A 26178-nucleotide genomic window follows, 5' to 3' on the forward strand; every position below is an offset into this window, starting at 1 on the left:
ACATGGCTAGCAACAATTCTGGGTTGTGCAGGTGGGCGGCGCACCTACCTCGCTGCGGCCTTAGCACCAACCGCACCCTGACGATCTCCTCAGCCGCCAGCAACGCCTATCACGCCGGCATCATGGGTGCCATATCTGAGTACATACTATAAGCATGTACATGACATGCCTATCGTCCATCTGCCCTGTCCGCGTGTCCTCCTCTCCTACTATCTCTGCACAGCATAACATCACACTCACTACTCACGTACACACAAGCACACCCTGCCTCAAGTCTTTTACCCACAAATGAAATTGCCTAGTGTGATGGTCTGTAGAATACATGAAAAGAACATGTCCGACACTCCTCGCTCCGAACTACATCTGCCGAATACTAAAAAATAGGAAAATGCAAAGAAAAAGAAACAAGGGAATCGGAAGGAGCGCAAAGACGTTGGTATCAATCAACAATCCGGACAACTGCACCAAGACGTGACACTGGCATGCGCGGTACCAAGTGTCGCACCGCTGTGCATTATCCCTTTTACCGATAGCACCCAGTGGTATCGTCGGCCGCATTATATTAAACAAGGTCTGGTAACGTGGTGTAGAGAAGTGAGAAGGCCAGGGGCAAGGGTAAGGCCAAAGGCTGAGGCGTGATGCGTCCAGAGCGGAAGAGGCCCACCCATCCGCCCACCTGCGTCTCGGCGCTTAGCGGAGCGAGAAGCCCTTTCGCTTGCCCTTCTCTTCGATCGGCCGGCCGGACTCGATGCGCGCCTTCTTCTCCTCGAGTTCCTGTCGTTGTCGGTCCAGCTGGTCCTTCATCTCCTTGTGACGGGCGTACAGCTCTTCCTCGCTCTGGCGCAGCTTGCTTTCTTTTTCCTGCACCTTTTGCTGGAACACCATCTTCATCTCCATCTCCATCTTCTGGAGCTTGGCCTCGTGCAGCGAGCGCTCCTCCTCTTGCTTGACAGCAGGGTTGACCTCCTTGAACACGCTCGAGTCCTGTTGGATACCCATCTGTGCAAGCTTGTCCGAGCGGTAGTTCTCGTACAAGACGTTGTTGGTGTTTTCCTTGAGCTCCTCCATGTGGGTGCGGATGAGCATCTGTCGGAGCTTGACAAAGTCGCAGTGCTCCTCGTTGTCGACCTCGACCACACCCCAAGGGAGCGCGCGTCCGCGGACCTTGCGGCCGTCAACCGTCGTCACCTCGGTGTTGGAGCCGACAACAGCAAAGGGAACCTTGGCCATGATCTCCTGGTTCTCGGCAATCGTCTCCTCGTCGTCAAGCTCATACCGGGGTCCTTCGAAGATCTGGATCTTGTGGTACGCAATGTCGGCAAGAATCTGGACAAATCAGTATAGCCCCAATCACTCGCAGAACAAGCTACTTACCCTCTTCTTGTAGTTGTCAATCTCATCGTCCGTAACGGTGTCGGCCTTGGCAATGACGGGAATCAGGTTGACTTTGGTGTGGAGCTTCTTCATGACCTCAATGTCAATGGGCTTCAGAGAGTGGCCGGTGGGCTGAATAAAGTAGACGACCGCGTGAATGCGGTTGTCAACAATGTTCATGCGGTTGACCTTGTTCTCGGCATCTAGGTATGCATCGAATCGTTGCTCAATGTTCTTGACAATGGGATCCCAGGACTCATCGTTGTTGATGAAGTCGCCAAAACCAGGTGTATCGACAACGGTTAACCTCAGACGAACGCCGTTCTCCTCAATGTCGGCGCTGATGGACTGGATCGACACAGTCTTGGAAATGTCCAGACTCGGGGGCTTGCGTTCCTTGGGAGGGTACAGCGACGTGTTGAAGAGTGTGTTTACAAGGGTAGACTTTCCGAGTCCAGACTCGCCTGGGACGACACGTTAGTTACACTTGACACCGCACGCTGGCAGGTCACACATACCAACAACCATGACGTTGAAGTTGAATCCCTTGCGCACACTCTTGCGGTGCCACTGGTTGGGCAGGTTGGCGAAACCAACATAGCCGGTAAGCTTTCTGCGGACAATGTTCATGTCGTTGGCCATGGCCGCAGCGGCCTTGGGGTTCTTAGCCGTGATGGTGTGGACCGCAGGGTTAGACCCGTTGAATGTCTGGTCCATTGGGAAGCCGCTGGAAGAAGCCGGGGGCGATGGGGAGGCACGCGTGGGCGGCGCAGGAGAAGTAGCACCGTTGGATTCTGCACAAAGTGATTAGCCAGGGGCCCAGGGGAAACGGAAAAGCCACCTTGTCTAGCTCAGCGACATCAAGCCGTGACAGAGAACCATCTTGACTGTTGCCAGGTGTCATATATAGTACTGCCATGGGTGCATATAAATGTATCTGTATATAGGAGCTAGCGAGCTCCCGGCAGGAGACTGGCGGTGATGTCGCGGAGCCGGTGTGGTTCGACAGGGACAGTCACGTACCCATTGTGGAAATAAAGCAGGAGACGCAGGAAGAGTGCCGTCAAGTGAGGGAATCCTGTAGATGAGACGAGGTCAGCAGGTGGTTCTTAGTGCACGAGGGTTGTTGGCCATGCGTGTCGGTGCCAAACAAAAGTGACAACGCGGACCAGCCCAAATGTGGACGAATGAGGTGCAACAAGACGGGCAAGTAGGGACGACGTACCAGTTGGGGGGTAAGGGATGCTGTCGAGTGAGGGATACACTCAAAGCAATGAATTGGAGAGTTGCCGAAGGCTGCGAAGAAAAATGGCGTGGTGTCCAAAGGCTGCGACGTTGGGAAGGGAAGTCGTGGTGCCGCCAGTCGCTGCGTGGGAGGAAAGGGGTCCGCACAGGGATGGGCGCGATTGGAGCAACGCCAAAGCAATGTGCACTAGACCAAAAATCCCCGCGTCACCATTCGCAGACAGTGCCGGCGTCGAGTGTCGCTGCAAATAGAAGAAAAAGCAGAGATTGTGGAAGAGAAAGAAGAAGCAGAACACACCAGTGGTCAGGGCGAGAGAAAGACAGAGTGCAGCAGTACAATAGACGCCCTCTTGTTGCAGGCGATCTTTTGTGCTCCTGTCGCCGGGCTGGAAATGGTAGTCGCAGAGGGCCATGTCTCCACAAGGCAGGAGTCACGTGCGGTTAAATGAGGAGGCACGAGCATCGGCTCTTGGACATTATTACACGCCCACTGCCTCACGGGCATTTTCTACGGCCGTCATACACCTGGTGTGGCCTGACCATGTCAGATTATAACGCATCCATCCCCCTCCCCCAGAGTCCTCTACTACTGCCTATGTACAAGTCAAGGGGTATATTTTACGCGTCGCCAAAGCAAACAGAATCCCGTCCAACGCCACAATCACTGCGCTATGCAAAGCTCGCCAGAGCCTTGTTCAACTCGCTCTTGTCGTACTTGACATACTTGCCCTTGCCCTTGTCAATCTCCCGATACCGGTCGTAGAACCGGTTGTACAGGGGCTCGATGATGTTCTGTACCTCCTTGGAGAGCTGGTTGCGCACCTCTGGCTCCATTGCGTACGACTTGTGCCGTGTAACAAGATCCTCGAAACTCGTGTTGAAGTTCTTGAACTTCTCCTTGATTGCATCCTTGTCCTTGGAGCTCAGGGATTTGATAATGGTCGCCGAGTCAGCACCACTCGAAGTAGGCCGCTCCTTGGTACGATTCGTGTACTGCACATCAAGCAGGTAGCCAGACGGTTCTCGCCATGCCTCCAAGTACATGGCCGTGCCCTGCTTCCGCCAATCAGCGAGCTTCTTGGAGTAGTTCTCCATCAGGGGCGCTAGTTCGGAAGAACGAATGATTCGCATAATGATTGCAATGTTGTTCGCCATGAAGACGCCTTGCAGATTCTTGCCCTTGAGCAGCATCTTTGCCTTGCCGCTCAAGTTTTGCAGCAGCGTGTCCACTGTGTCGCCCGCATAAGAGCCAAACAACTTGACACCATCAGGCCCAACATCCAATGTTGTCGATGAGTTGTTGGCCGAAGCAGCGTTCCATCCGCCCTCGCCTAACGATGCCAAGATGGATGAAAGAGGCTCTAGGTAGTTGGTCATCTCCTGTAATCGTCGCATCGTCTGTGTGGTAATCTCTACTGGGCCACCATCAATCGGCAGTGCAATAAGACCCTGTGTGTTGGATCTCGTGTCGTCAAGCATCTTGCTCAACGACGTTTTTGATGTCTCGCGGACTGGCTTGACGCTGTCATAAATTTGATCCTTAAGTGCACCTGTTTGCTTCTGGAGCCTCATGGAAAGTGTCCGGACCAGCCCACAAATCTCAAATCCTAGGAAGCAGTCTGTCAAGATGTTCTTCTGGATATGGCCGTTGAGCTCGCGCAGCGTTTTACTAAAGTCCTGCAAGGAGACCTGGCATGTCGACACGTAGACGTCGCTCCATTCCTCCCGGTCGAAGATGTAGTTGAGGTTGTCAAACTCGGCCACAAAAAGCCCTTCTATCGCCTGCACATAGGTACCAATGCCATTTGTGCCTTTCTTATAGAGAGCATCAGCCTGCACTTTCCGAGCCGTGCTTATCGATGCTTGCATTAAACTTCTCAGTGTGCTCTCGAGATATTCGCCCCGAACGTCGGCATATATTCTTCGTGTAGGTGTCTGAGATAGGTCGACTTGTGATGTTTGCGCAAACGTCTTCGAAATGTGGTTGTGGATGCTACGCAGGCTCTGTAGCTTGTCTTGCGCCATGCGCGGGAATGGGTTCTCTGTACACGGTCAGAGTCTCTCCACCAACAGCATACAATCGACTTACGCTTAGCGACATATTCCAATGCCTGAAACTTTTCTCTACAGCTATCTTGTAGTATACCCCGGAATACTTCCTCTAATTGCTTGTTGCCAAGCTTCAGCAGTCCGCTGAGTTCTGTAATGGCTTGTTCATTCGAACGTAGATTGGTGCGCTTGAGGTCCAGCAGGTTGAGGTTGGTGCGGTCCAGGGAAGCGATGTAGCTGTCAAGGTCTCCTCTTCCGGGACCGGCGCGAATGATCCTCTCCTCCTTGGCGCTTTCTTCCCTCGGCGCGCGGAGCCGCTCTATCGCATCGATGATGCGATCGACATTTGTGTTTGCAATCTGTAGCTTTTGGGTGTTGCCGTAGATTGGCCCAATGGCTTCCTGGACTGCCTTTCCGCTTGCATCCAGTCGGTTGACGGACCCTTGGATCTTCTTGGTGATTGCCTTCATCTTCTCCATGTTGGCGAAGAGCACTTCAACCTCGGCGCTCTCTTCAAGCAGCGCGGTTCTGCGTGGGGCGACCATGGCGACTGCTGGGAAGATTCGCGACTGCCCCGGGGGCTATGTGGACGCGTGGGCGGCAGTGAGGATGACCCTTATTATAAGAGAATGGTGGGCAAGAATGAAGCGAACATGGATTAGTACATTAAAAGTTGATAAATAACAGGACGGTAAATAGCTCGAGTGTATAAGGGTGGCGTATGATGATGTGTGAGGGGGTCCTTGTGGAGAGCTGTCGTGGAGACGTTGCTATCCCGAACCAGGGTCCGTCCTCGGTGGTCCGCCCCCAGACTGAACAAGCATGCCGCGCCATGTCGGGAAGATCATGCAGCTCTGTGAAACACTCATATGCCCATTCGCCTCGGCATATTGCGGCAAAAACTATGTACGCAATAAAAAGGATGCATTGCGTGTGCAAAGGGTCCAAGCAGCAGCGGGAATACGAGCCACCGTTTCCTGACACCGCCAGCCGCTGTCTGCGCCTCATACCTGTCTCGGCAACACGTAGCTGCTTTGGTCTTAGGCACGCAATGCATGGTTTCAGAGGAGCTACACAATCAAGTGGTTAGACATACACTTTTATGCATTCACAAGGCCAAATACAAATAACACTGAGGAAGCATTTCAAATGCTTTGCAAATAATGGGTACTCTTGAAATCTTACTAGCGTGTCGACTAGAGTGGGTGATCCTGCTTGAATAAATCTCAATGCAAGATCGTGTTGAAGTATGTCAAATGAACAAGAAGTATTAACAAGCACACCATGTGACCTAACACGTTGATGTTTTTCCCGTCAGACAGGGACGAAGATTAGCTAATAGTGCCTCGCAGGCGAACTACTATTCTATCACGATACTCTGAACTGAGACCCAGGAAGGCCAACCCCCGGTGATCCATTGAATGCCCCTAGGGCCAGAGGAACAAAACTCAAGTGCATATAGTGTATACTCCTATCCGAACCTTGCGTAAATCCTAAGGATTTGAGTTAATTCACTCTGACTAATATATCTTGTACCGTTTAGGCCAGATCAGCTTGGATCAGTTCAGGAGTATATATATACCGCATTCAATCTCTTCGGTTTTCCTGGGAGAAAGGGCAGGAGACCATTATTCTAAAGATATATATATACTATCTCTTGCACAAACCAACTGTTGTTGGACACTCATTTCTTTTTGCGGGTTGCAGTGGCGTAGTAGTGCAGAGCTCGCGCTTCCTGACAGTAGTTGAAATATGTGTAATGTGCTTATCGAAACTTTGTGCCTTGTCGAGAATACTCTAACTAGTCGACTTAGAGCTTGTGGCACCGACGCTCCTTTTACATCTTTGTCTATTTTTCCGCTGTGTCTCAGGTATTCTACTATCAGGTCTACCTCTGATTTGCGATGATGACTACCTCTTTGGTAACCACCCAGTAGTATGTTCCCTCAAAAATCTGTTAAACGTTAGTGGCTTATGCTAATCGTAGAGCAGGAAACCCCACCGTCTTCCATGCTACTGCATACTGTAATCCCGATGTATTTTCCATTAACAATGATACCCATGCTAAACACATTCTCCTTTCGCTGTGCTTCAATCTTAGACTAACTCGGGGCAAGGTTCTATCTTCTTAGACACGGAGCCAGCAAAAGTCACTTCTGTTCCGACAACGATGGCTTATTCACAAGGTTTGGCCCCACGGCCGAGTTCGTATCGCCCAGAGTCATCGTAGTGAAGGATCTCTTCTGTTTCGCACATTTGGCCGTGAATATTTCGAGCTCGAATTTTTCAGATAAGTCGGCCCTCAGCTAGGATTTGACGAGTAAATGTCTATTTCGAGATGATAGGTGTAATTTGAAGAAAGATAGGTAAAAGATTAGGATGATTTGGACAATGGGCGAACAGTTTCTCCTCTGTTCTTCAAAATGGAGTAAGGCTGAGGACGGTAAATAAACTTATTTGTGCAGTGTTCTTTCGCGACTGGCATTTCGCTATGCAAGTAAAGTGAACACGCTGGTTCAGCTGAATGAGGCAGTGCTTTTAAGCAGGCGCTGCGCCAAGTTGTCAAAGTTGTTGCGCTGGCTTAGAGGAATGGGGCAGTGCTTTAGTGCATTTGACAGCCCGACGAATCGTCAAAGTGGCGTGCAGGCTGAGCTTAAAGGGCGCAGTACGCATATTTCTTTTTTCGCTAGCTTTCATTCTACTGTCAGACCACATTTGGCTTCGAGGATGTCTATCTCAGAGACCATTCATTGAACTTCTCCAATTTCATTCCCAACTACTGCTCTCTTATATCTTGAAATTGCCCCAAATTTCACAGCCAATTGAAGAGTGCGGCGACCCAGATACTTCCACCACAATGGTCGACGTGGCTCCCACAGCTAGCAGTAACAATACTTCTAATGGAATACAAAATTCTCGAGGGCCAATTCCAGTGTTACCCACAGAGATATTTGACTTAGATAGTCTTTTGACTTGTCTTCGAGATATTCTGAATGGGAGAATATTTCAAGCCTCAGCAGTTAAACAGCTTCTTTCCTCACTGCTTGAAACGAATTCGGAACCAGTTGCCGGCACAATTGAACAAAAGCTAAAGGAGGAAACAAATGGCTATTACGTTATAGCAGACATAGATACTTTAGGCAACACCTTTTTTCAACCTCCCACGAAAGCTGCTGAAGGATTGTGGGCACTACTAAAGGTACAAAACTCGGGTGCCGATGACAGCCATCGCAACCCTCCGATTTCTAAATAACTAACGAAATCCAATTGTCCAGAATACCGATAGATTCGCGGAAATACATCAGGGAGGAATCAAAGCCTTTGGACGGGTTATGCAGATACGATCACTTCCGCCAATTACTACACTTCAACTACTCTTATGCCTGACTTCCCACTTTGATCTAGAACGACTGTTCTCGACCTTTATCAATCAGGGGGGATCTTCTGGCTATCTTCCTGACCCAGGTTGGAAAGGACCGCGAAATATCTGGTTCTTCTCCCTCAAGTACTACTATATTTCATTTGAAGACCAGGATGTTTATCCGGGTCAGCAGTCGGGTCCCTTCCACAAGAATCTGCCACACCTTCGAATCTGCCGCGGAAGCTCCTCCGTGGCATTGAGCTTTTCTGATACAGAGGGAGCAAATACGTCTGCTGCACTACCATGGAGACTCCTAATCCTCTCTTGCAATCGGGACCACGCATCAAGTAGAAAAATTAAAAACGGAGTGGAAGCATTTTGCTGGGGCATTAATAGTGAATTGAGGAAGGTCAGGAGGTGTCTTAGGGAAGTGGCAGCTCAGATATCCTCGGTTTCTGCACCCTCGGTAAGTGTCTGCCCTCAGAGCAAATACTCCAAATCCATAAAACTCAAATCTGACCGTATCCGGCAGGACGACTTTCTCTTCAATAATGAGGTGCGAGAATCTCTCCTGTTCGAAAACAAGGATTTCACAAACTCACGGACTTACTTCTGGGCTCTTCAATCCTTGCGTCTCGTCAACGAGTGTATTGCTTCAATTATTAGAATTTGGGACATATATGACAAAGCATCATTTCTGAATCTTCTCAATACGGGCGACGATGGAATAAGCCACACACCTCCAAGTTCAGATGGCGAAGCGGCTGCGACAAGAACTGCGTCCATACCTTACCTAAATGAGATTCAAAAACAAATGACTCAGCTCGCCTGCATGATAAAAGATAACAGCGCTAAGCAGGAGGAGATACGGGCACTGCGCGACGGTGTGAGTGCTTCCCCAACACCCTCGTTTACCGGTGGACTGAAGCTCTAACGCCATATTACAGCTTTTTAATGCCTCTTCAGTCCTTGAAACGCGCACCACTGTCGCACAAGGCAAAAATATCCACGTGCTCACGCTTATCTCCATGGTGTTCTTGCCTGCTAGCTTTGCAACATCCATCTTTGGCATGCAGTCTATTCTACCAACATCGACAAGTCTCACGACATTTGCAATTGTCATGATATGTGTTTGCGGGCCGGCATATCTGATTATATTAGTATTGAGTAGAGGACTAAAAGGGGCTGGTGATGTTTGGAAGAAGACAGCGAAGTTTTGGGATGGACGTTGCAAAGTTGATGGAAAAAAATGGTTCGACGGGACGAAGACGATGATGAGGAAGAAAAGAAACAAACAAAAGGATACTGAGAAGGGTATATGATGTTAGACGTTGATGTGGATGTCAGATATCCCCTGGCTAGCAGGTCGATTCAACGCTTATGAATTACTACACTGTAGTTAATCGGAATTGTATTTCATCCTCCTAATGAGCGCGCAACAGACCCAAACATCCCTACAAGACGCTAATACAGGAAAAAAACTTGCTACGAGGCCCGTGTTGTGAGGAAAAATCAAAGTCGAAAACCGCAACCCGATTACGGGCAGCAGGTACCAATCTCGGCTGTAAAGTGTACATATGTAAAAGGGTATCAGTGAAACGCGCACAGGCTTGTGAGTAATATGTCATGTATTTGATCAAGATGCCATTACACAGAATCCAGCTTCAGTCGACATACTTCCCATTGGCAACAATAAAACCGGAGTTGATGCCGTGTCCGTAACACCTGCCGTTTACTGGTAGCCGTTCCCACGGGGCATCTTTGCTAATGCAGACTAGTGTATGAGTGGACAACTCCACGTCGTGTGCGTCAACTGTTGATGTTGCTGACCAGATCTTGTTGTTCGCTATCCAAACAAGGCCTTTATACAAGACTATACAACAAGCCGTTTCAAAAACCTTTGGGTTGTTTTCCAGGGCAATGGCTTAAGGAGCTGCCACAACAAACTTGCTAATAATCTGGTACTGGTATCACGTGCAATGGGCAAAGATAAGTGGGGTGTTCTGGCCAGCTGGTGGATGTTCCTGCAGGGCTTGGCATACGACATGCGGGCCGTGGTTCGATCGACGGGATCCACAACCAGTTTGTGTGGTGGGATTCTGGCATGTCATGTTGAGGTCTTTCCCATCACCCCAGTCGTGGGTGGTTCCCATGCACACATTGCCCATGCTCCTTGCAAGCCTTCACACCACACGCTCTCTTGTCATTATCTTCGCGCATGGCCAGCTATAGGAACACACGCAATTTGGGCCAACTTTGGCAGTGTGGGACGCGTCGTGGGTGCGTCCACCTAGAAATCCATCCCCCCACTATCGCATGCTAATTATCCAGCCTGCACACAAAACACTATTCCCTGTCTTCCAGGTCCAGGGCAGCCACCCTCGGTCTTCGCTATGGCCCTCCTTGCCTGCTTGCCACGGCTGCCACTGGCTACTTGATATCTCCATACTCTCCATACCCGCTGTTACGTCCCATTCAACTCGATGCGCCGTCTCTCAAGCGATACATATTTGGTGGTGGTGATGATGCCAAGACCGAAACTACGTCCGCTGGGGATGCCGAAAGGCAGATAAACAAAGAAGGCGAGGGCAAGTCAGGAGAGCAGGACGCACCACCCCAGACTCGCGTTGTGAAGGGCTACGGCAGCGAGGATGAGGGTGACAACCGAACCGGAGAGAGTCAGTCCGCCTGGCAGACCATCACGGACAAATTCCCAAAGTCGCCCTCCCCTTCCAAGATTGGCGACACCATCATTGACTACATTGTGCCCAATTGGGTCAAGGTCATGCCCGGCTTCATCCGCAAGCTGCAGAATGAGCTCTCCATGGCCCCGGGCTCTTTGGCCGAAGAGATATGGCGCGAGGCCAATGATCCCGAGATCAACCCAGAGATTATCTGGGATGCTTCTGTCAGGGTTTCCAACGAGCTGTGCCAGGAAGAAAAATCTTTCTTGGAGAAGCGTGCACACTTCACCAAGGCTGCGCTTGCGCGCTACCTTGATATCCCGGAAGCCACAATCCATCCCGACGATGTCCCCGTCATTGCAATGTGTGGTTCTGGAGGAGGACTGCGCGCTCTTGTTGCTGGCACATCTTCGTACTTGTCCACCAAGGAAGCAGGTCTCTTCGACTGTGTGACTTACACGGCGGGAGTCAGCGGCAGCTGCTGGCTGCAGACACTCTACTACTCAGAGCTCAGCCAACGTAGCCATGCTCGTATGATTCGTCATCTCAAGAACAGGCTTGGCGTACACATTGCTTTTCCCCCTGATGCACTTGAACTGCTCGTCAGTGCCCCAACGAGCAAGTATCTACTAAGCGGCCTCGTAGAAAAGGCAAAGGGCATCCCAGACGCCGACTTTGGTCTTGTAGACATATATGGTGCTCTGCTTGCTGCGCGCTTGCTCGTACCCAAAGGCGAGCTGTCTGTCAGCGAGTACGACTTCAAGATATCAAATCAGCGACGATTCACCGACAATGGCTCACAACCACTCCCAATTTACACTGCCGTACGTCATGAGATTCCTCTCGCCGAACAGTCAGACGACAAGAGTGCTATCGAGGCAGAAGCGCAAGCGAGAAAGGAGGCCTGGTTTCAGTGGTTTGAATTTACCCCATATGAGATGTGGTGTGAGGAGCTATCAGCCGGTATACCAACATGGGCAATGGGTCGCCGTTTCCAGAATGGCCGAACCGTCTGGCGAGACAACGGCCTAGCATTGCCCGAAGTGCGCGTCCCACTGCTTATGGGTATTTGGGGATCCGCTTTCTGCGCAACACTATCACACTATTACCGCGAAATTCGTCCTCTCATGCGCAGCTTGACAGGTCTGGGCAGTAGCATAGACGCCATGATTGCGGAGCGGGATGATGACCTTGTCAAAGTCCATCCCATTGATCCTGCTGCAATGCCAAATTATGCCCTAGGCATGCGCGAGTTTCTTCCTTCGACCTGTCCCGAAAGCATCTTTCAACAAAAGAATTTTCAATTCATGGATGCTGGCATGTCCAATAACCTGCCTATCTACCCCCTGCTCCGCCCAGGACGCAACGTGGATATACTTGTCGCCTTTGACGCTTCTGCCGATGTGAGAACCGACAACTGGCTCAAAGTTGCCGATGGATATGCTCGGCAGCGCGGGATCAAGGGATGGCCAGTTGGTGCAGGCTGGCCACCCGCTCACGAGTCAATGGAAGAAATTCAACAAGACCTCGACCGCGCCGAAGCCAAAACCGAACAAGAAGCCCAAGAAAAACTCGAACAAGCCAAAGAAAAGGATGGACCCAGCAAGAAGAAGATTGAGGACTTGGGTTACTGTAACATCTGGGTCGGAACTACTGAAGAGCGTACTTCTGACTCTGCATCCCCAGAAAGCAAGCAAGTCGAAGAAGACTGGGAGCTCATGCACCCAAGTTCCGGCTTCACGGTCATCTACTTTCCCTTCCTTGCCAATCCAAAAGTGCCTGGTGCAGACCCCAAGGTGAGCGATTTCATGTCAACATGGAACTTTGTGTACACCCCCGAGCAAATCGACAGCGTTGTTGATCTTGCGCGGGCGAACTACAATGAGGGTGCTGAACGCACCAAGCGTACCGTGAGGGCTGTGTACGAGCGCAAGAAGAGACAGAGGGAAGAGCGGGAGAAGGAGGAGAGGGAGAGGCGGTGGCGGTGGAAGTTGAGTCAGGGCAGGATTGCGGGGAGGAGGATTGGAGGGGATAGTGAACATGGGGATCAGTTCAGTTAAAGGAAAAGAAGAAATGAAGATGGAGTTTGGTGGGTAATGGGTGGGATAGATGAGAGATGGAAGTTTTATACCCTGGGTACTTTTGGATCGAGAATGAATATGTATGTGCATACTTATGTCACATGGACTTAGGTTCGCAAGTGAGGTTATTGACTGAACATGCTTTCTCTGTATTACCGTAAAACCAGTCTACAAAATCCTAGCTAAAGTACATTAGGTACAACACAATCGAAACCTCAGAGCATCTCCACGCACTATTCCAAACGCCCTCACCATCCAACACACAACCTCATTCCCACCACCCTCACACCCAAAACATCCCCCTCTATCCTTATATCCCCCCCTTCACATCCCCACCGCCCCTCTCCCAACAACAACCTGCACATTCGGCCACAACACCTCTCTCCCCTCACTCTCCCTCTCCGTCTCCCTCTCCTGCTTCTCCCTCGTCTCCTCAACATACTTCCTCAACCCCTCGGTATATAAACGCACAAAATGCGACTTACCACTATAACCTACAAACCGCGCTAGTCCCGATCTGCGCTGTAGTGCGCGGTAAAGAGCGAAGTAGTTTGTGGACCAGATGGGGAGGTTGCGGTTGCGTTTTTGGAGGGTGCTGAGGTAGGAAGCTTGGGTTTGGGGTTGGCGGTAGAGATGGTGGTGGTAGCGGAGACGATGGTATAGGGATTGTTGTTGTTGGTGGCGTGGGTGTTGGTATACATTCTGTTGAACTTGTTGATTTCGATTTTGTTGATGGATGAGTTGTTGTTGTTGTTGTTTTTGTTCGTCTTTTTGGCGTAGAGTGGCGAGTTCGGCGGTGAATTCTGCATGGAGACGCGAGAGTTCGGCTGACATGGTTTGGGCGTCGGTGATGCGGGTGGGACACTAATGGCACAGAGTGAGTTAGGGGGCTGGCTTCCTAGGCCGGTTTTTCTTTTCGAGATTTGGATGAGCATGATGAGGGGGAGTAGAGATAAAGGATTGGGAATAATGTACCTTGAAAGAGCCGTCTTCGGCTATATCCTTTGCTGCATGACCTTTCTCGCTACATCGGTGACAGTCTCGCTGGTTTTGGCGGGGAGTAGCTTTCCTTTTGCGTGGTCGTTTGGATTCAGCGTCCCTTACGCTTTCGACCAGCTGTAATGCTTGGTTGAGGGAGAGGATGTTGGGGGGATCATGTGGATACCTAGGGGGGGTAGGATTCAGCCAGTTCACGACTGCGCTGTGTTTAGAGGCTCTTTCCCTAGCCATGTTGGAGCTTTGTCTTGGATGGATGATATAATCGGTTGAGTAAGATGCCGATGTTTATGATAGTGGTGAGAGCTGGGACTGATGGATGTGATAAGGAGCTACGTCAGTACGAGAAGTACGAAATGATGAACATGGACGGAAAGGCGACTATATATCAGAGTGATAGGATGGTAGTAAGTCTATGGAGTCCCTGGATATGAGGTATTGGATATGGCTGGGTGACTTTTGGTCTGAAGACTTTGGGTCTGGTGGGACGTCGACCTCACCGTCACCGTTGTGCCTATCACGTTCCAGGTAATTCAATTCACTCTCAGATCCGCGACGATGATGTTATTGATAGTAACCCCAACAAGTAGACTATGGTTAACTGTCAATACTTTCCGAAATGCGGCATATGTGTAGACTTTGGGAGTACAGGACTGCTTTACAATATCTCCGCAAGAGACTCCATGGTACTACTATTCATTCGGCCTGCATTTGACAGTTGAGAGAACCTGGGTCGAGATGGAAGTCAGTAATTGCTAGCTTTTAGAGTGCGTAGAGTGCGGTGAGCTAAGAACACCATGAGCGAACAGTGTAGTGCAGGCGAAGATGCCATGGTGGTCGACACGAGTCTTCGTCCACTTCACTCCTCAGCTATAGTTCTGGTACAAGTAGGCAACACCCTCAAGAGAATAGACGTTGAGATAATACGGTGGACTAGGCGGCTTCAACAGCTGCCCATATGGAGAAAAAAAAATATAGAGATAGTAGTTTCAAACATGTGCGGAGGATATTACTCATAGGACCTTAGATATAAAAGTAACATAGTACAAGTCGCAATAGAGGCATACTTCCCCTTGCTTGTGGCACCTTTGTGATAAGATACCAGATCGCGAATTGCTAGTTGCCCATGGTCGGTGCGCAAGAAGTGAGCAAACCAGAAAAGAAGATCGGAATCACCAATTGACACAAAAGCTTCAGATGACAAAAACTAAAAAATCATGTTTGAACGTTTTCATAAAGTAAAACCAACAACCAATTCCTACTCTGAGGTGTTCCGTACGCTATTCTTAAGACAGGAGTCTATCACATGCCTGCTCGTGTAACATGCGCTGATTGATTCTCATAAACCATGACAAACTTGTCCAGTCCCAACACCAACCGCCAAACGCCCTGTATCATGCTGGGTATAATGCTTAAAGAAACGACACCTAAACAAAGAGAGACCTCAAGAACCCACCAGACGCCTAGGGACATGTTAGCTAGCTAGCGGTCCTGGAAAGGGGTCACATCGCGATCGGCAAAGCGAAGTGCGTCTGATGCTTCTACGTCACTATCCATGTCAGCATCTTCGTCTCGCATTTCCTCCAGTGATCGCTTGGGCTTCGACGATGACAGTGTAGGTGATAGTGAGTCGGGCTGTGGATGGCCGTTGCTCTGGACATTTCGATGTGGTGTTTGATATTGCGAGGCGGCGATAGCACGTCGTGCTCCAACGATATCCCAATACGAGCGTAATATGTTTTTGAGTGTATCATCAAAGTTAGAGCAGAAGCGTTGTGCCTGACAGATTTGCATGGCTCTGACGTGGTTGAAGTCGTTTAGTGTCTCCATTAGGTAAGCGGCTACGACTGCTGCTGACTTCTCGTTGCCGGACTCGCAGAAGACAAGGACTTTGCCGAGCGTGGCTTCGCCCTTGGTTTGTAATGTGTGCTGTCGAACTTTTGCCACGTGTGTGTTGATCATCCTAGTCGCCTCAGGGAATTTGGGTGTAAGAGCGTAAAAGGTAAGGGCCTCGATACTGCCCACTTCAAGGCAGACTTCGCTAGCCGCTTGCATTGCGCCCACCAGACTGTTAGGTTGCGCACGAACGGCCAGGGCCATGGTGATGCCTTCGCGCTCGAGGAAGGCCTTGTCCTTGGCTGCCATCATGGGTCCAAGATACAGCCAGGGCAAGATCATCTGGGCCTGTCTCCGCCGTTCGTATGCCCATTCGAGCAGTGAATTCTTATGTACTATATGCTCAAGGTCTAGCTCTTTCAGAAAGGTCATGTCCAACTCTTCACCGGAGCTATCGCTTAGTACTAGGCCCGGCATGTCGGAGACAAGCGTGGGCGGGGGTACAGCGATCCGAGGCGGCGCGGGTAAACGGTAGGTGTACTCGTGTTGGTTGCGCATATGGACATTCGGGTGGTCCGACATGGCGGCTTCTTCGCGAAAGGTTGCCATGATCATATGGATAGTCGTAGTTGAAAGCGGTTCTGGTAAGGCTTGTCGAAGGGAGAAGAAGACGGTGATATTTATTTAGACAAGTAGGTCACAGACGCACTTGGTTGCCACAGTCTGGGGCGGGCTGAGGTGTGGATGTGGATGTATGGGCTGAGGTGGGCGCAGGCAGCAGAGAGGCGAAGGGGAGTGTCAGGGGAGTGAGTGGGCACGACGAGGTGGGGTCTGGGTGTCGCGATGCCCACGACAATTAAGTAGAGTAGGCTGCACGGCAAGAAGTCACGGTTCATAAGAGAGGTGAGAGGCACCCCATGGCGAACCGAGGCCGAGGTGAACTACGGTACAGTTCATCGACGGCGCACGCGTTCACGTTCTGGAATTGCGGGAGGGCTAGCCACAAGAGACACGCGTGGCACGGCTGACGTAACGGGGCATGCAACCGAGCTGTCTGTCACGAGGCCCGCCAATCATCGCATTGCTCTCGCCAAACCCGTCCTACTTGGCCGTCTTACAATAGTTTGCCAACAGTACCTTGGAACTGCTTTCGGCCAGCCCAGCACCCTATTAGGAATTTGTCAAATCCTTTTCGGATACAGACGAGGCCGATGGTTGTCTCTGCACACGACCCGACTCTGTTTTTGTACCGCCTATGAGTCTCACCTTCTTGTAATGTATCACCTTTTGTCACCCTCATCCGATATCTGGTGAGCTGCTACTGATACGGCCTCTGCATGAGCTGCTACACTTTTCACAAGAAACCGCTTGGGAGTAGCTCTCTAGGGTGCTCTGGATGCCAAGACGAAGGTCAATGTAGGACAAGGTCGAGTGATGTAGGTAAGTAATCTTCATGTCTTTGCTTTAGATACACTCAATATATGGATAGCCTGACTGTTCATGCACACGTGTTTGCTCTTGCTTACAACTTATTGGACAATGATGCATTCGATCCTCCTCCAGGTACCATGAATCAGGCCATAGACCCCACTGAACCCACCGCCAGCAGACTCTGTTGACCGTTTGTCACATTTCTGGAGCAGAGACCGAAAACAGAGCTGATCCCTCTCATTATGTGTATCTACCCTGCCTATACTGATGAGAAATTTGCAATAGAATATTTTCTCTGAAATCTAGTTGCACAAGAGAAGTAGCTTGCATCCCATTGTCCTTACGCGCCAAGAAAATACAGCATTATACACCGCATTGTCACAACAAAGATAACAAATAGAAAATCCGGTGAACTGATTCGCTGGCAACACCATCTTATCCATGTACCCCAACTCGCCAAGCACAACTATTCCACTGGCACCGTCCGCTCCACCCGGATGCAAACTCAACGAGCAACGCGCCCGCAAACCAACCTCTCGGTCCGACGTACGACTGGACGTTACTCGTTTCGGTGGGTCGGCCAGCAAAACTACGTAACCAATAAACCAACAGCCTAACTATCGCAACGTCTCCGATCTTTCGGACCTATTGTGGGGTAAAAAAACCCTCCGCAAGAACATTCCGCAACAACCGTCCTAGTAAATCGCAACTGTCGTCATAAAGCCAAGGCTGCTTATTGCGATTCGGGTTAAGCAAGCTTGTTTTCCCCATCTTCTTGAACGGCAGATAAAAAGATGGCGGAGGTCGCGCATTGGGTTGTTGGGCTTTGCTGAAAGAGCAATTCGCTTTCGCTGCGTGAAAGCGTAGTAATACTATTGCAGCCATGAAGTTCTCGTCGTCACGCGATTTGGTGGTAGTGTTGTCGTTTGCGATGGAAGCAACAAGTCGGATTCTGGTCCGTCAACCTACGACTATTGACTACAATGCCGCTCCACCCAATCTCTCTACCCTAGCGAATAACTCGCTCTTCGAAACTTGGAGACCCAAAGCACATGTTCTACCGGCGTTTGGCCAGATCGGAGATCCGTGTATGCATTATACGGATCCTGCCACTGGGCTTTTCCATGTCGGATATCTGCATCTGGGGGCATCGGGCGCGACGACGAGCGATTTGGTTACGTACAAGGACTTGAATCCCAATTCCGCGCCGTTCATCCGTGCAGGCGGGATAAACGACCCCATTGCAGTCTTCGACGGGAGTGTGATTGAAAAGGGCGTAAACGGCACGCCTACGCTCCTCTACACAAGCGTCAGCTACCTCCCCATCCAATGGACAATCCGCTACACAAAGGGGAGCGAAACACAATCACTAGCCTATGCCACGGACGGCGGCAAAAACTTTACAAAAGCCAAGTTCGGCCCTGTTATCCCTAGCCCTCCCTTCGCCGTCAACGTAACGGGATTCAGAGACCCATACGTATTCCAAAGCCCACAATTTGATTCTCTTCTCAGCAAGAAAAAAGATACATGGTACACCCTCATCTCCGGCGGTGTCCACGGTGTAGGCCCCAGTCTCTTCCTCTACGCCCAATACGACGACTCAGACGCCGCCTCATTCCAAACCTGGGAGTATCTAGGCGAATACTGGCACGAAGCCGCCAACACCACCTGGACCGAATCCAACTGGGCCGGTCGCTGGGGCTTCAACTTCGAAGTCGCAAACATCTTCTCCCTCGACGAGCACGGCGCAAATCCCTCCACTGGCGAAACCTTTTTAACCGTAGGCGCAGAATGGAGCTACGCACCCATCGTGCCCCAAGTGTCCGACGAAAGAGACATGCTCTGGGTCGCTGGCACCCAGTCCCTCATCGACGGCAAACTAACTTTTGAACCGACAATGGCGGGGAGATTAGATGCAGGCCGCTCCGCCTACGCGGCAGCCGGCAAGCCTCTCTCCGCAGACTCGCAGCCTAGCTGGGCGAGCGGCGCCCCCGATCGCGCAATCACGTATCTCTGGCTCACGGGCGATCTCTACGGCACATCCGCCTTCCCCACAGCCCAGCAAAATTGGACGGGCTCCCTGCTTCTCCCGCGTGAGCTATCGCGCTGCTACATCGACGTGCTCGACACACCGCTAGCCCGCGAAACCGGGGCGTGGAGGATCGAGCGAGAGAGCGGAGAGGGCACAGTACGGCTTGCGACATTGTGCCAGAAGATCGCACGGGAAGTTACGACTGCGTTCAAGGCAAAGGCAACAAACGTAATCACGTTGCCTGCAGATGAGCTTTCTCCTGGCGAGCAATGCAAACTACCCCAGATCCCCAAGGAGAATCACTACATGCTTACTGCCTCTCTGACCTTTCCCGCGCGCACACCGGGTTTGAAGGCGGGACTTACGATCCTCTCGGGCGCGCATGAGACGACTCGTGTTGTGTACGATATCGGCTCCGAGCGGCTCAGTGTGGAACGTGGGAGTTCGTCTGCGGCGGCGAATACGACGCAGGGTATACCTACGTATGATGAGGAGGGTTTGTTCCGGCTGTTCGATTTACCAAGTCACGTCAATGCCTCGCGGATTGAGACACTGAATCTGACGATTGTGGTGGATGGTGGTGTGGTGGAGGTGCATGCGAATGATCGGTTTGCTCTGAGTACGTGGGTGAGGCCGTGGTATGCGGATAGTAAGGGTGTTGGGGTTTTCGTGGAGGGAGAAGGAGAGGAGGAGGTACAGGTGGGCGAGGTGAAGGTTTACGAGGGGTTGGTGGATGCGTGGCCGAAGAGGAATAAGACGATTTAGGGAGAGGGCTAGGAGGAATGTGGGGGAGGTCCAGGAAGTAATGTCTAAGTATTTATGTTTTTGAGATAGAAATAACAACACACATGTGTAATGATGAGCCTGGACTTTACATGTGCCGATTTACACTCTTTCAATTTTCATCCAAAAAGGCACACCGACAAGGCGTAAACAATGATGCTGATAACCGTAAATCCACATCTATGACCCCTATACCCCCCCTATAGGTGAAATACCCCACCCATTCATTGCTGCTTGCCTTTACAAAAAAACGCCAAAATGATAAACCATCATGGAAAACGCAATGATGTTGAATGGACACCCAACCCATGAAAATGGAACCGCATAACTCATTACTCAAGAATGCCTGACATACTTCCCTTAAGCCTTCCATGAAACTACTTTATGCTAGGTAACCGAGCTCATCGCCCTCCAGACGTTCCAGGTACTCCTTCTCCAACAAAATATCTATACACTTTTTAATGTCAGGAACGCGAGGCATGAAGCGATTCTTAATTTGCTGGATTGTCTCAGACACGAGTTGCTGGTGCTTCATCTTCTTTCGCGACTTCATGATACGCACAATGGCCGACTGTGGCGACGTCAGTATAATGTTCAATGTGAGAACTAAAAAAGAAGGTACATACCTGAATAAGTAGCTTGCGGTCCTCCTCAATCGTCTTATGTGTGTCCTCTGCTTCGGCCTTTTGTTCAGACTTGATACCAATGTTCAGGTTCATCTTCACCTTCTTGGTCTTGAAGCCAGTGTTGAGCTTGTAGACGGTACCAGACTCGTGCTTGGCATTCTCGGGCTGAGTGAGAAGAACCTTGGCCTTGATGAATACTCCCAAACTGGGGTCAAGAGTCTCCTTGTTCAGTTTGGTCGACTCGGCAATTTCATCATACGTGACGGTGTCGCTGTCATTGAACAGCAACATGATTGCCATTTGATACGTTGAGACCTGGAAGGTTGGCGAGGTCTTCAGGTTTGCAACCTTGCAGTAGTTGGCCTTGACTTCTCCCTTGCACAGCTGCCATAACCATGTCAGCTTACGGCCCTGGTGCTTGTGGTTGTAGAAGCGGGAGAAACGGTCATAAGTCTGAACAATGAGTTGAGGAGGAGTAAATGGTGTGGTGGGTGGGTTCAGCGGCCAGAAACCAGTACCAAGAATGTGGTACGATGCGTCGACGTTGGTCTTGATATCCGCCTCATCCAGGTTGTTAGCCTGCCACTCTTTGAAAGCAGTGTTCAAATCCTTGGAAATTTGCATGTCCTGGAACATGCGCTGCAGCTTGTTGGTGTATTCGAAACCACAAGCCTCCTTCAACTTGGAAATCATACTGGTCTCAGCATCGTCGGACGCGGATGTCGTCTGGACCAGACGCTTGGCCAACATGCGCGAGTAGAACTTCTGGAACACATCCTTGTCCTCGATGTACTTAAAGACAGTCATGATCTGTGTGAGGAGCTTCTCCATGTCGTCTTCTTCGCTCATCTTGGTGTTGGAACGCTTCAGCAGTGTATCGGCATACTTTGCGAGAAGCTCAGGTGACTTGTTGGAGCCCGACTTGCAGATCTTGTTTCGGTTCACGAACTCACGGCAAGCATTATCCAGCGAACGTACAAACTCAGACTCTCCATTAAAGGCCTTGTTGACGAGCGCTTGGTATTGAGTGTGAACCTCAAGGAGTGCCTCGACATAGACCTTGGGCTCAATGTTTTCGCCATCTTGCGCAATCTTGTCAACAGCAGCCAAGCCAGCCTTGCGGACGTGGTTCTCGAAGCGCAGACGCAGAGGATCAAGGCCCTCGGGAACACGGGCGAGCAGCTTGTACATCCGGCCAAGATCCTCTTCCTTGTCATGGTCGAGGAGAATTTGAAATTCCTCGCGGAGGGCTTGGGAGTGGTTTGTGATGAGCGATTGTTCACATGTTCGCATCAACGGAGACATTATCTCGTTGAGCAGGTACAGGGGGACGCGCTCCTTCTCTTCTTCCAGGCGAATCTCGGCCTTCTTCATGTATTCTACCACGCTGTTCTCTGCAAGGAACTGCTTTGACTCATTGTCGTAGTATTCTGCTGTAGCCTGTAGGAAAGGCTTCTCAAAGTACTCCTTGTAAACGTCCAACGTTGACTTGGAACTGTCCGCCTCGTCCAAACCCAACGAAACGAAAGAATCTACGACTGACTTGATTTGCGACTGTTCGATAGTCTCGCCGTTTCGCTGCTTCTCGACAAGCTTGAGCACTGACCGCATGACGCTCTCTTGACTGCCAGTGAACATATCTTCCTTCCAGCGTACCAAATGCAGTGTGTAGATGTCGTAGATGTTCTTCTTGCCTTCGTCCATCTCGCGCTTCACCCAATGGCGGTTCAAGTAACGGAACAAATGGTTATTGTATTGTCCAGCGGTCGTGTACCGATTCCACTCCTTGATGTAAAAATGGAGGAGCGCTTCGTCAACATGCTGCCGTGACGCTGCCTGTACTTGTGCAAGATGTGCCTTAAGATATTCAATCAGGTGCTGGTAGAGGTCCTCTCCGAGCAGATGGGCTCCTCCGCGGTTGTTAGCGGCGTGGAATGAAGAGCCCGCCACAGCCTTCTGGGCGGTACAAAAGTTGTGGATCGCCGTGTAAAGTCCCATGTATGTCTTCATATCGACGCCCTCGCGTAGGTTGGTCATGATTTTGTCAACGCCGGCTTCGAGATATTTCCACCTGTGAATCATTAGCAAATGGTCCCAATTCAGCTATGACGTAAATGTTGAGGTAGAAGGAATCATTATTGCTTTGGATGTCGCCCTCAGGTTGCTCTTGTAAAAGTGAATCGCGTGGTTTGAGGGCTGAACATGATGTATTTAGACTATTCGTGAGTGGTCTTGCTGCAGGATATCCGGGCTTCGCCGCGGCGTCTTGCACAAGCATATGGAAAAGGCACAAGGAACGTATCAAGTATGTAAAGGTACTTACGTAGCGTTAACATCGTCCTTTGCAGGGACGGGTGGCATAGAAGAGGCCATATTGGAGTGTAACCTCGCGTGCTCTTAGGCACTCGTCGGGGGCGACTTGCGCGTGAGGAGCTTCCTGGGGACCGGAGCCGCTGTGTCGCAGACAAGCGTATTACGGAGCAAACAGCCACAGGCGCGGAGATGTTTATAGCTCTTGGTGGAGTGGAGACGGTTGCGAGAGTAAAGGTAGTTATGTGTGGAGAAGGCGGAGTGGAGGAGAGTGATGGGCGGCCGGTGGGGAGTCCAAGAGATACCGAGCGCTCGGCTTCCGTCTTAAGTGGAGTGTATGCACTTCCCGTCGACACAAAGTGAAGAGAAGGGAGAGAGGTGCAAGACGAAGATGCCAGAAGGGAGTAGGAGGCGGCGACGTTTTGAGAGTCACTTCAGCGTGCTTGAGTTGTTCAGGCAGCACCGAGCTAGGCTGGGAGGCTTGGCACCCGCAAGGGTCCCGCTCACGTAGCCTCGTTGTACACCGAGAGCCGCCTTCGTTCAGCCCAAAACCACCGGGATTTTATATCCGGGGAGACTGATAGACCGCTTTTGGGCAATGGATACTCTCACGACTACTCGTGCATATGCAGGGTAGTCGTGAGGGAGGGTCTTTGGAGAAGTGCTGTTGGCTGACCAATCTAGCTCAGTACAGTGTTGTCCAAGTACCTTTACTATCAATAGAGCATGGGACATATGTTGTCTATATCAATGTCAGAAGTTCCACCGTATTGGACTTTGTGACTATGAATTTGAGAGATGCTATTGCCACTTATTTTACTCTTGTTTTCGGTGACAGATGGAGCAACTCATGCGGGTGGCGAATCTCAGAGATGCTAAACATTTTTCAAAAGTGGATAGACCCCAATGGCCATCGTTGAGTATTTTGAATTGGATGATCTACAATCAATCTTGTAGGGATGGGGAATCAGTCATTTGCACTCAAGCATCCCATCCATCAATTCTATTCCCTGTCCGATGACGTATTCCCGCAATCATAAATCTGTGTCATCTCCAGGGTACACCCCTCAATCCCAATCCCATATTACTTTCCTAATCTGATAACGGACCTCTGAGGATCTTACACAGATGTAAAACCAAACCGAATAAGCTTTTTAAGAAAAGGAAGCCAAGAAAAAAATGTCTTCTTTACACCTCACGCCGCTATCTGCCCTGCGCATAAGCGCACACTACATTCCCTCTCATGCCCTGATTCCAAACACCACACCACACGGCCGTCCGCTTATAATCTACCATTCAGCTTTTCCTCCGTCAACTTCTCCTTCGACGCTAGAAAGCCATGTCTCCCGTAACGGTCTTTCCCCGCAATGGCGCTACACAATGTACTCGACGACACACTACCACTCAACGACGCACGAGTTTCTGTGTATTTTTTCTGGGCGTGCTCGACTACTTTTCGGAGGAGAATCTAATCCGGGTAAGGTAGAAGCCGAAGTAAGCGCGGGAGATGCCGTGCTTGTGCCGGCTGGGGTTGGACATCGGTTGGTGGAAGATGTAGACGGGGGGTTCACCATGGTGGGGAGTTATCCAAAGGGATGTAGCTGGGATATGTGCTATGGAAAAGAGAGCGAGGAAAGCCAAGCAGAAGCGGTGGGCCATGTAGAATGGCTGAAGAAAGATCCACTGTATGGGTACGATGGACCGACTGTTTGGGAGAAGGAGAAATTGGACCAGTTTCGTGGAGATAAGAGTGAGCTGTGATGGAGACGTATGGGTAAGCCTGGAGTCCTGTGCTGTTGCATCACTCCAGGATCACAAGATCGTAACGACCGTTTTTTTGTATTTCTTTCGCAGGGCATCTACTCGTACAGATGTGGTGATCCTTCTATGTGTGGTATAATATATCAAAAATCCTCCCAACGCCCAGCGCAATATGGTACATGTCTCATTTCGTGGAAATTATACATCGTCTTCGTTCAAGTATCTTCAAAGTTAGTGAGCCTTGTTCATACCAGCCTTGGTATCTTCAGCGATATCCTCGGCCTTGTTTTGGATATTTTCAAGAATTTCCTTGGGTAGGGCATCCTTGGCTCGAGTGCCATTGCTGCCAGCAGCCATTTCCTGCTCGATCTTTTCCTCCATGCGCTCTTCCTTTGACTTGATGGCCTTTTCCACCTGGCTGACAGCCCGCTCAATCTCGACCTCCATGTCCGGCAGATTGAACTGCTCAGCAATAAGCTTGCCGTTCCAGCGCTGGAGGACCATGACGTCTTCGGTCTCGTTGTTGGTCTGCTGGTGGACCACGGCGGCCACTTGTTGGGCCTGCTGCGGAGTTGGGCGGGGTGCGGCGCGGGAAAGAGCACGGGTGGGGTACATAAGTCCGGCGGTGTAGAGTTCGTCCAGGGTCCATGACGGATTGTGTTTGGGGAGGTTGTGCTTGAGAAGGAATTCGAGGTGTCGTGCGCCGCCGAGGGCTTTCCAATGCGACCAGGCCCTGTAGAGTACGTAGAAAAAGGGCAGATTGGGAATGATGGGGACGAGCATGAAGGGGGCAGTGAAGGGCATGATGACGACACTCCAGATGAGTTTGGTGCGGTGCATGTTCTGCCTCTCCTTGGCCAGCTTCTCGAGCAGGCTGGGGACCCTCTCCTGGGGCAGATATTTTCCTGGGAAGAGGACTTCATATTTTGCCTTGCCGTCGAGGATTTCCTGCCTCCGCTTGGCGGTGAGGGCGGGGATGGTCTTGAGGCCCCATTCTTCGTAGGGGATGCGCGTCAATGCCTGGTTGCCGTAGAAAGTCACTTTGCGCTTCCAGTCCCACACAGCTTTTTGATCCTTTTCCCAAGCCACCCACGTCTCGCTCGCCTTGAGGGTAATTTTGTCATAGAGGGAGCGATCCTTTGGGGCCTTTTCATGTAGCCTCTCGCAGTAGATGAGGGAGCGACGGGTGGAGATGGGCAGCAGGAAGAGACGCATCGTGAGAGGGGTTTTGGTGGTGGGTGCGGGGACTGGGTGGTATTGGCGCAGAGGGTAGACTGATTAGGTAAGCGGGGGTAACTTAACTAGCGTGTAAGCAGATGGGACTACTACGTCAGTATGTAAATATGCAAGTAGTAGGTAGTGTGCAGCATGTATGTCAGCACACAATGGCGCAGATACAGGTGAGGCTACGTCAGGTTATTAAAGCCCTTGACCACCATGGCCCAGCCAGCGCATTGTGGCGACAGAGCGGCCCTGTGGCTGTGCAGAGCAGGCAGTGCAGGCGCTGGCAGTGCATGCTAGAATAGAGTAGTACTAGAGAAAAAAAATAAGAGTCCAGTAGTTGTAGTATATACAGGACAGGTGAATTATGGGGACTCTTTCGAGGCTG

General features: G+C 50.7%; 10 protein-coding genes across 10 annotated transcripts; 4 read left to right on the forward strand and 6 right to left on the reverse strand.

Annotated features, from left to right (window-relative positions):
- Positions 1 to 690: 690 nt before the first annotated feature.
- Positions 691 to 2091, reverse strand: COCSADRAFT_94111 (uncharacterized protein; the record flags this gene model as incomplete). Its single annotated transcript, XM_007703582.1, has 3 exons — positions 691 to 1326; positions 1375 to 1838; positions 1893 to 2091. The coding sequence occupies 3 exons, from the start codon at positions 2089 to 2091 to the stop codon at positions 691 to 693; spliced, it is 1299 nt and encodes a 432-aa protein (XP_007701772.1).
- Positions 2092 to 3060: 969 nt separating this feature from the next.
- COCSADRAFT_146103 (uncharacterized protein) lies at positions 3061 to 5407 on the reverse strand. Its single transcript, XM_007703583.1, has 2 exons — positions 4709 to 5407; positions 3061 to 4661 (listed from the first exon to the last, which is right to left on the reverse strand). The coding sequence occupies exons 1-2, from the start codon at positions 5211 to 5213 to the stop codon at positions 3289 to 3291; spliced, it is 1878 nt and encodes a 625-aa protein (XP_007701773.1). The 5' UTR covers positions 5214 to 5407; the 3' UTR covers positions 3061 to 3288.
- Positions 5408 to 7374: 1967 nt separating this feature from the next.
- Positions 7375 to 9455, forward strand: COCSADRAFT_191647 (uncharacterized protein). Its single transcript, XM_007703584.1, has 4 exons — positions 7375 to 7867; positions 8103 to 8495; positions 8562 to 8915; positions 8977 to 9455. The coding sequence occupies exons 1-4, from the start codon at positions 7526 to 7528 to the stop codon at positions 9349 to 9351; spliced, it is 1464 nt and encodes a 487-aa protein (XP_007701774.1). The 5' UTR covers positions 7375 to 7525; the 3' UTR covers positions 9352 to 9455.
- A 707-nt stretch (positions 9456 to 10162) lies between these two features.
- On the forward strand, positions 10163 to 13022 carry COCSADRAFT_121006 (uncharacterized protein). Its single transcript, XM_007703585.1, has 2 exons — positions 10163 to 10309; positions 10361 to 13022. The coding sequence occupies exons 1-2, from the start codon at positions 10248 to 10250 to the stop codon at positions 12771 to 12773; spliced, it is 2475 nt and encodes an 824-aa protein (XP_007701775.1). The 5' UTR covers positions 10163 to 10247; the 3' UTR covers positions 12774 to 13022.
- Positions 13023 to 13300: 278 nt separating this feature from the next.
- On the reverse strand, positions 13301 to 13729 carry COCSADRAFT_161984 (uncharacterized protein; the record flags this gene model as incomplete). The annotated part of the gene is made up of 1 exon (XM_007703586.1): positions 13301 to 13729. The coding sequence occupies one exon, from the start codon at positions 13727 to 13729 to the stop codon at positions 13301 to 13303; it is 429 nt and encodes a 142-aa protein (XP_007701776.1).
- A 1275-nt stretch (positions 13730 to 15004) lies between these two features.
- Positions 15005 to 16581, reverse strand: COCSADRAFT_38337 (uncharacterized protein). The gene has a single exon (XM_007703405.1). It carries the CDS (start codon positions 16233 to 16235, stop codon positions 15273 to 15275), a length of 963 nt encoding a protein of 320 aa, XP_007701595.1. The 5' UTR covers positions 16236 to 16581; the 3' UTR covers positions 15005 to 15272.
- A 1180-nt stretch (positions 16582 to 17761) lies between these two features.
- COCSADRAFT_220298 (glycoside hydrolase family 32 protein) lies at positions 17762 to 20054 on the forward strand. Its single transcript, XM_007703587.1, has one exon. The coding sequence runs from the start codon at positions 17941 to 17943 to the stop codon at positions 19852 to 19854; it is 1914 nt and encodes a 637-aa protein (XP_007701777.1). The 5' UTR covers positions 17762 to 17940; the 3' UTR covers positions 19855 to 20054.
- On the reverse strand, positions 20055 to 23152 carry COCSADRAFT_220303 (uncharacterized protein). The gene is made up of 3 exons (XM_007703588.1): positions 22822 to 23152; positions 20499 to 22569; positions 20055 to 20443 (listed from the first exon to the last, which is right to left on the reverse strand). Exons 1-3 carry the CDS (start codon positions 22869 to 22871, stop codon positions 20255 to 20257), a joined length of 2310 nt encoding a protein of 769 aa, XP_007701778.1. The 5' UTR covers positions 22872 to 23152; the 3' UTR covers positions 20055 to 20254.
- Positions 23153 to 23857: 705 nt separating this feature from the next.
- On the forward strand, positions 23858 to 24684 carry COCSADRAFT_220301 (uncharacterized protein). Its single transcript, XM_007703589.1, has one exon. It carries the CDS (start codon positions 23988 to 23990, stop codon positions 24567 to 24569), a length of 582 nt encoding a protein of 193 aa, XP_007701779.1. The 5' UTR covers positions 23858 to 23987; the 3' UTR covers positions 24570 to 24684.
- On the reverse strand, positions 24685 to 25995 carry COCSADRAFT_220300 (uncharacterized protein). The gene has a single exon (XM_007703590.1). The coding sequence runs from the start codon at positions 25782 to 25784 to the stop codon at positions 24801 to 24803; it is 984 nt and encodes a 327-aa protein (XP_007701780.1). The 5' UTR covers positions 25785 to 25995; the 3' UTR covers positions 24685 to 24800.
- Positions 25996 to 26178: the final 183 nt, after the last annotated feature.

Source organism: Bipolaris sorokiniana, assembly GCF_000338995.1.
Source record: "Bipolaris sorokiniana ND90Pr unplaced genomic scaffold COCSAscaffold_10, whole genome shotgun sequence".
Classification (NCBI taxonomy): domain Eukaryota; kingdom Fungi; phylum Ascomycota; class Dothideomycetes; order Pleosporales; family Pleosporaceae; genus Bipolaris; species Bipolaris sorokiniana.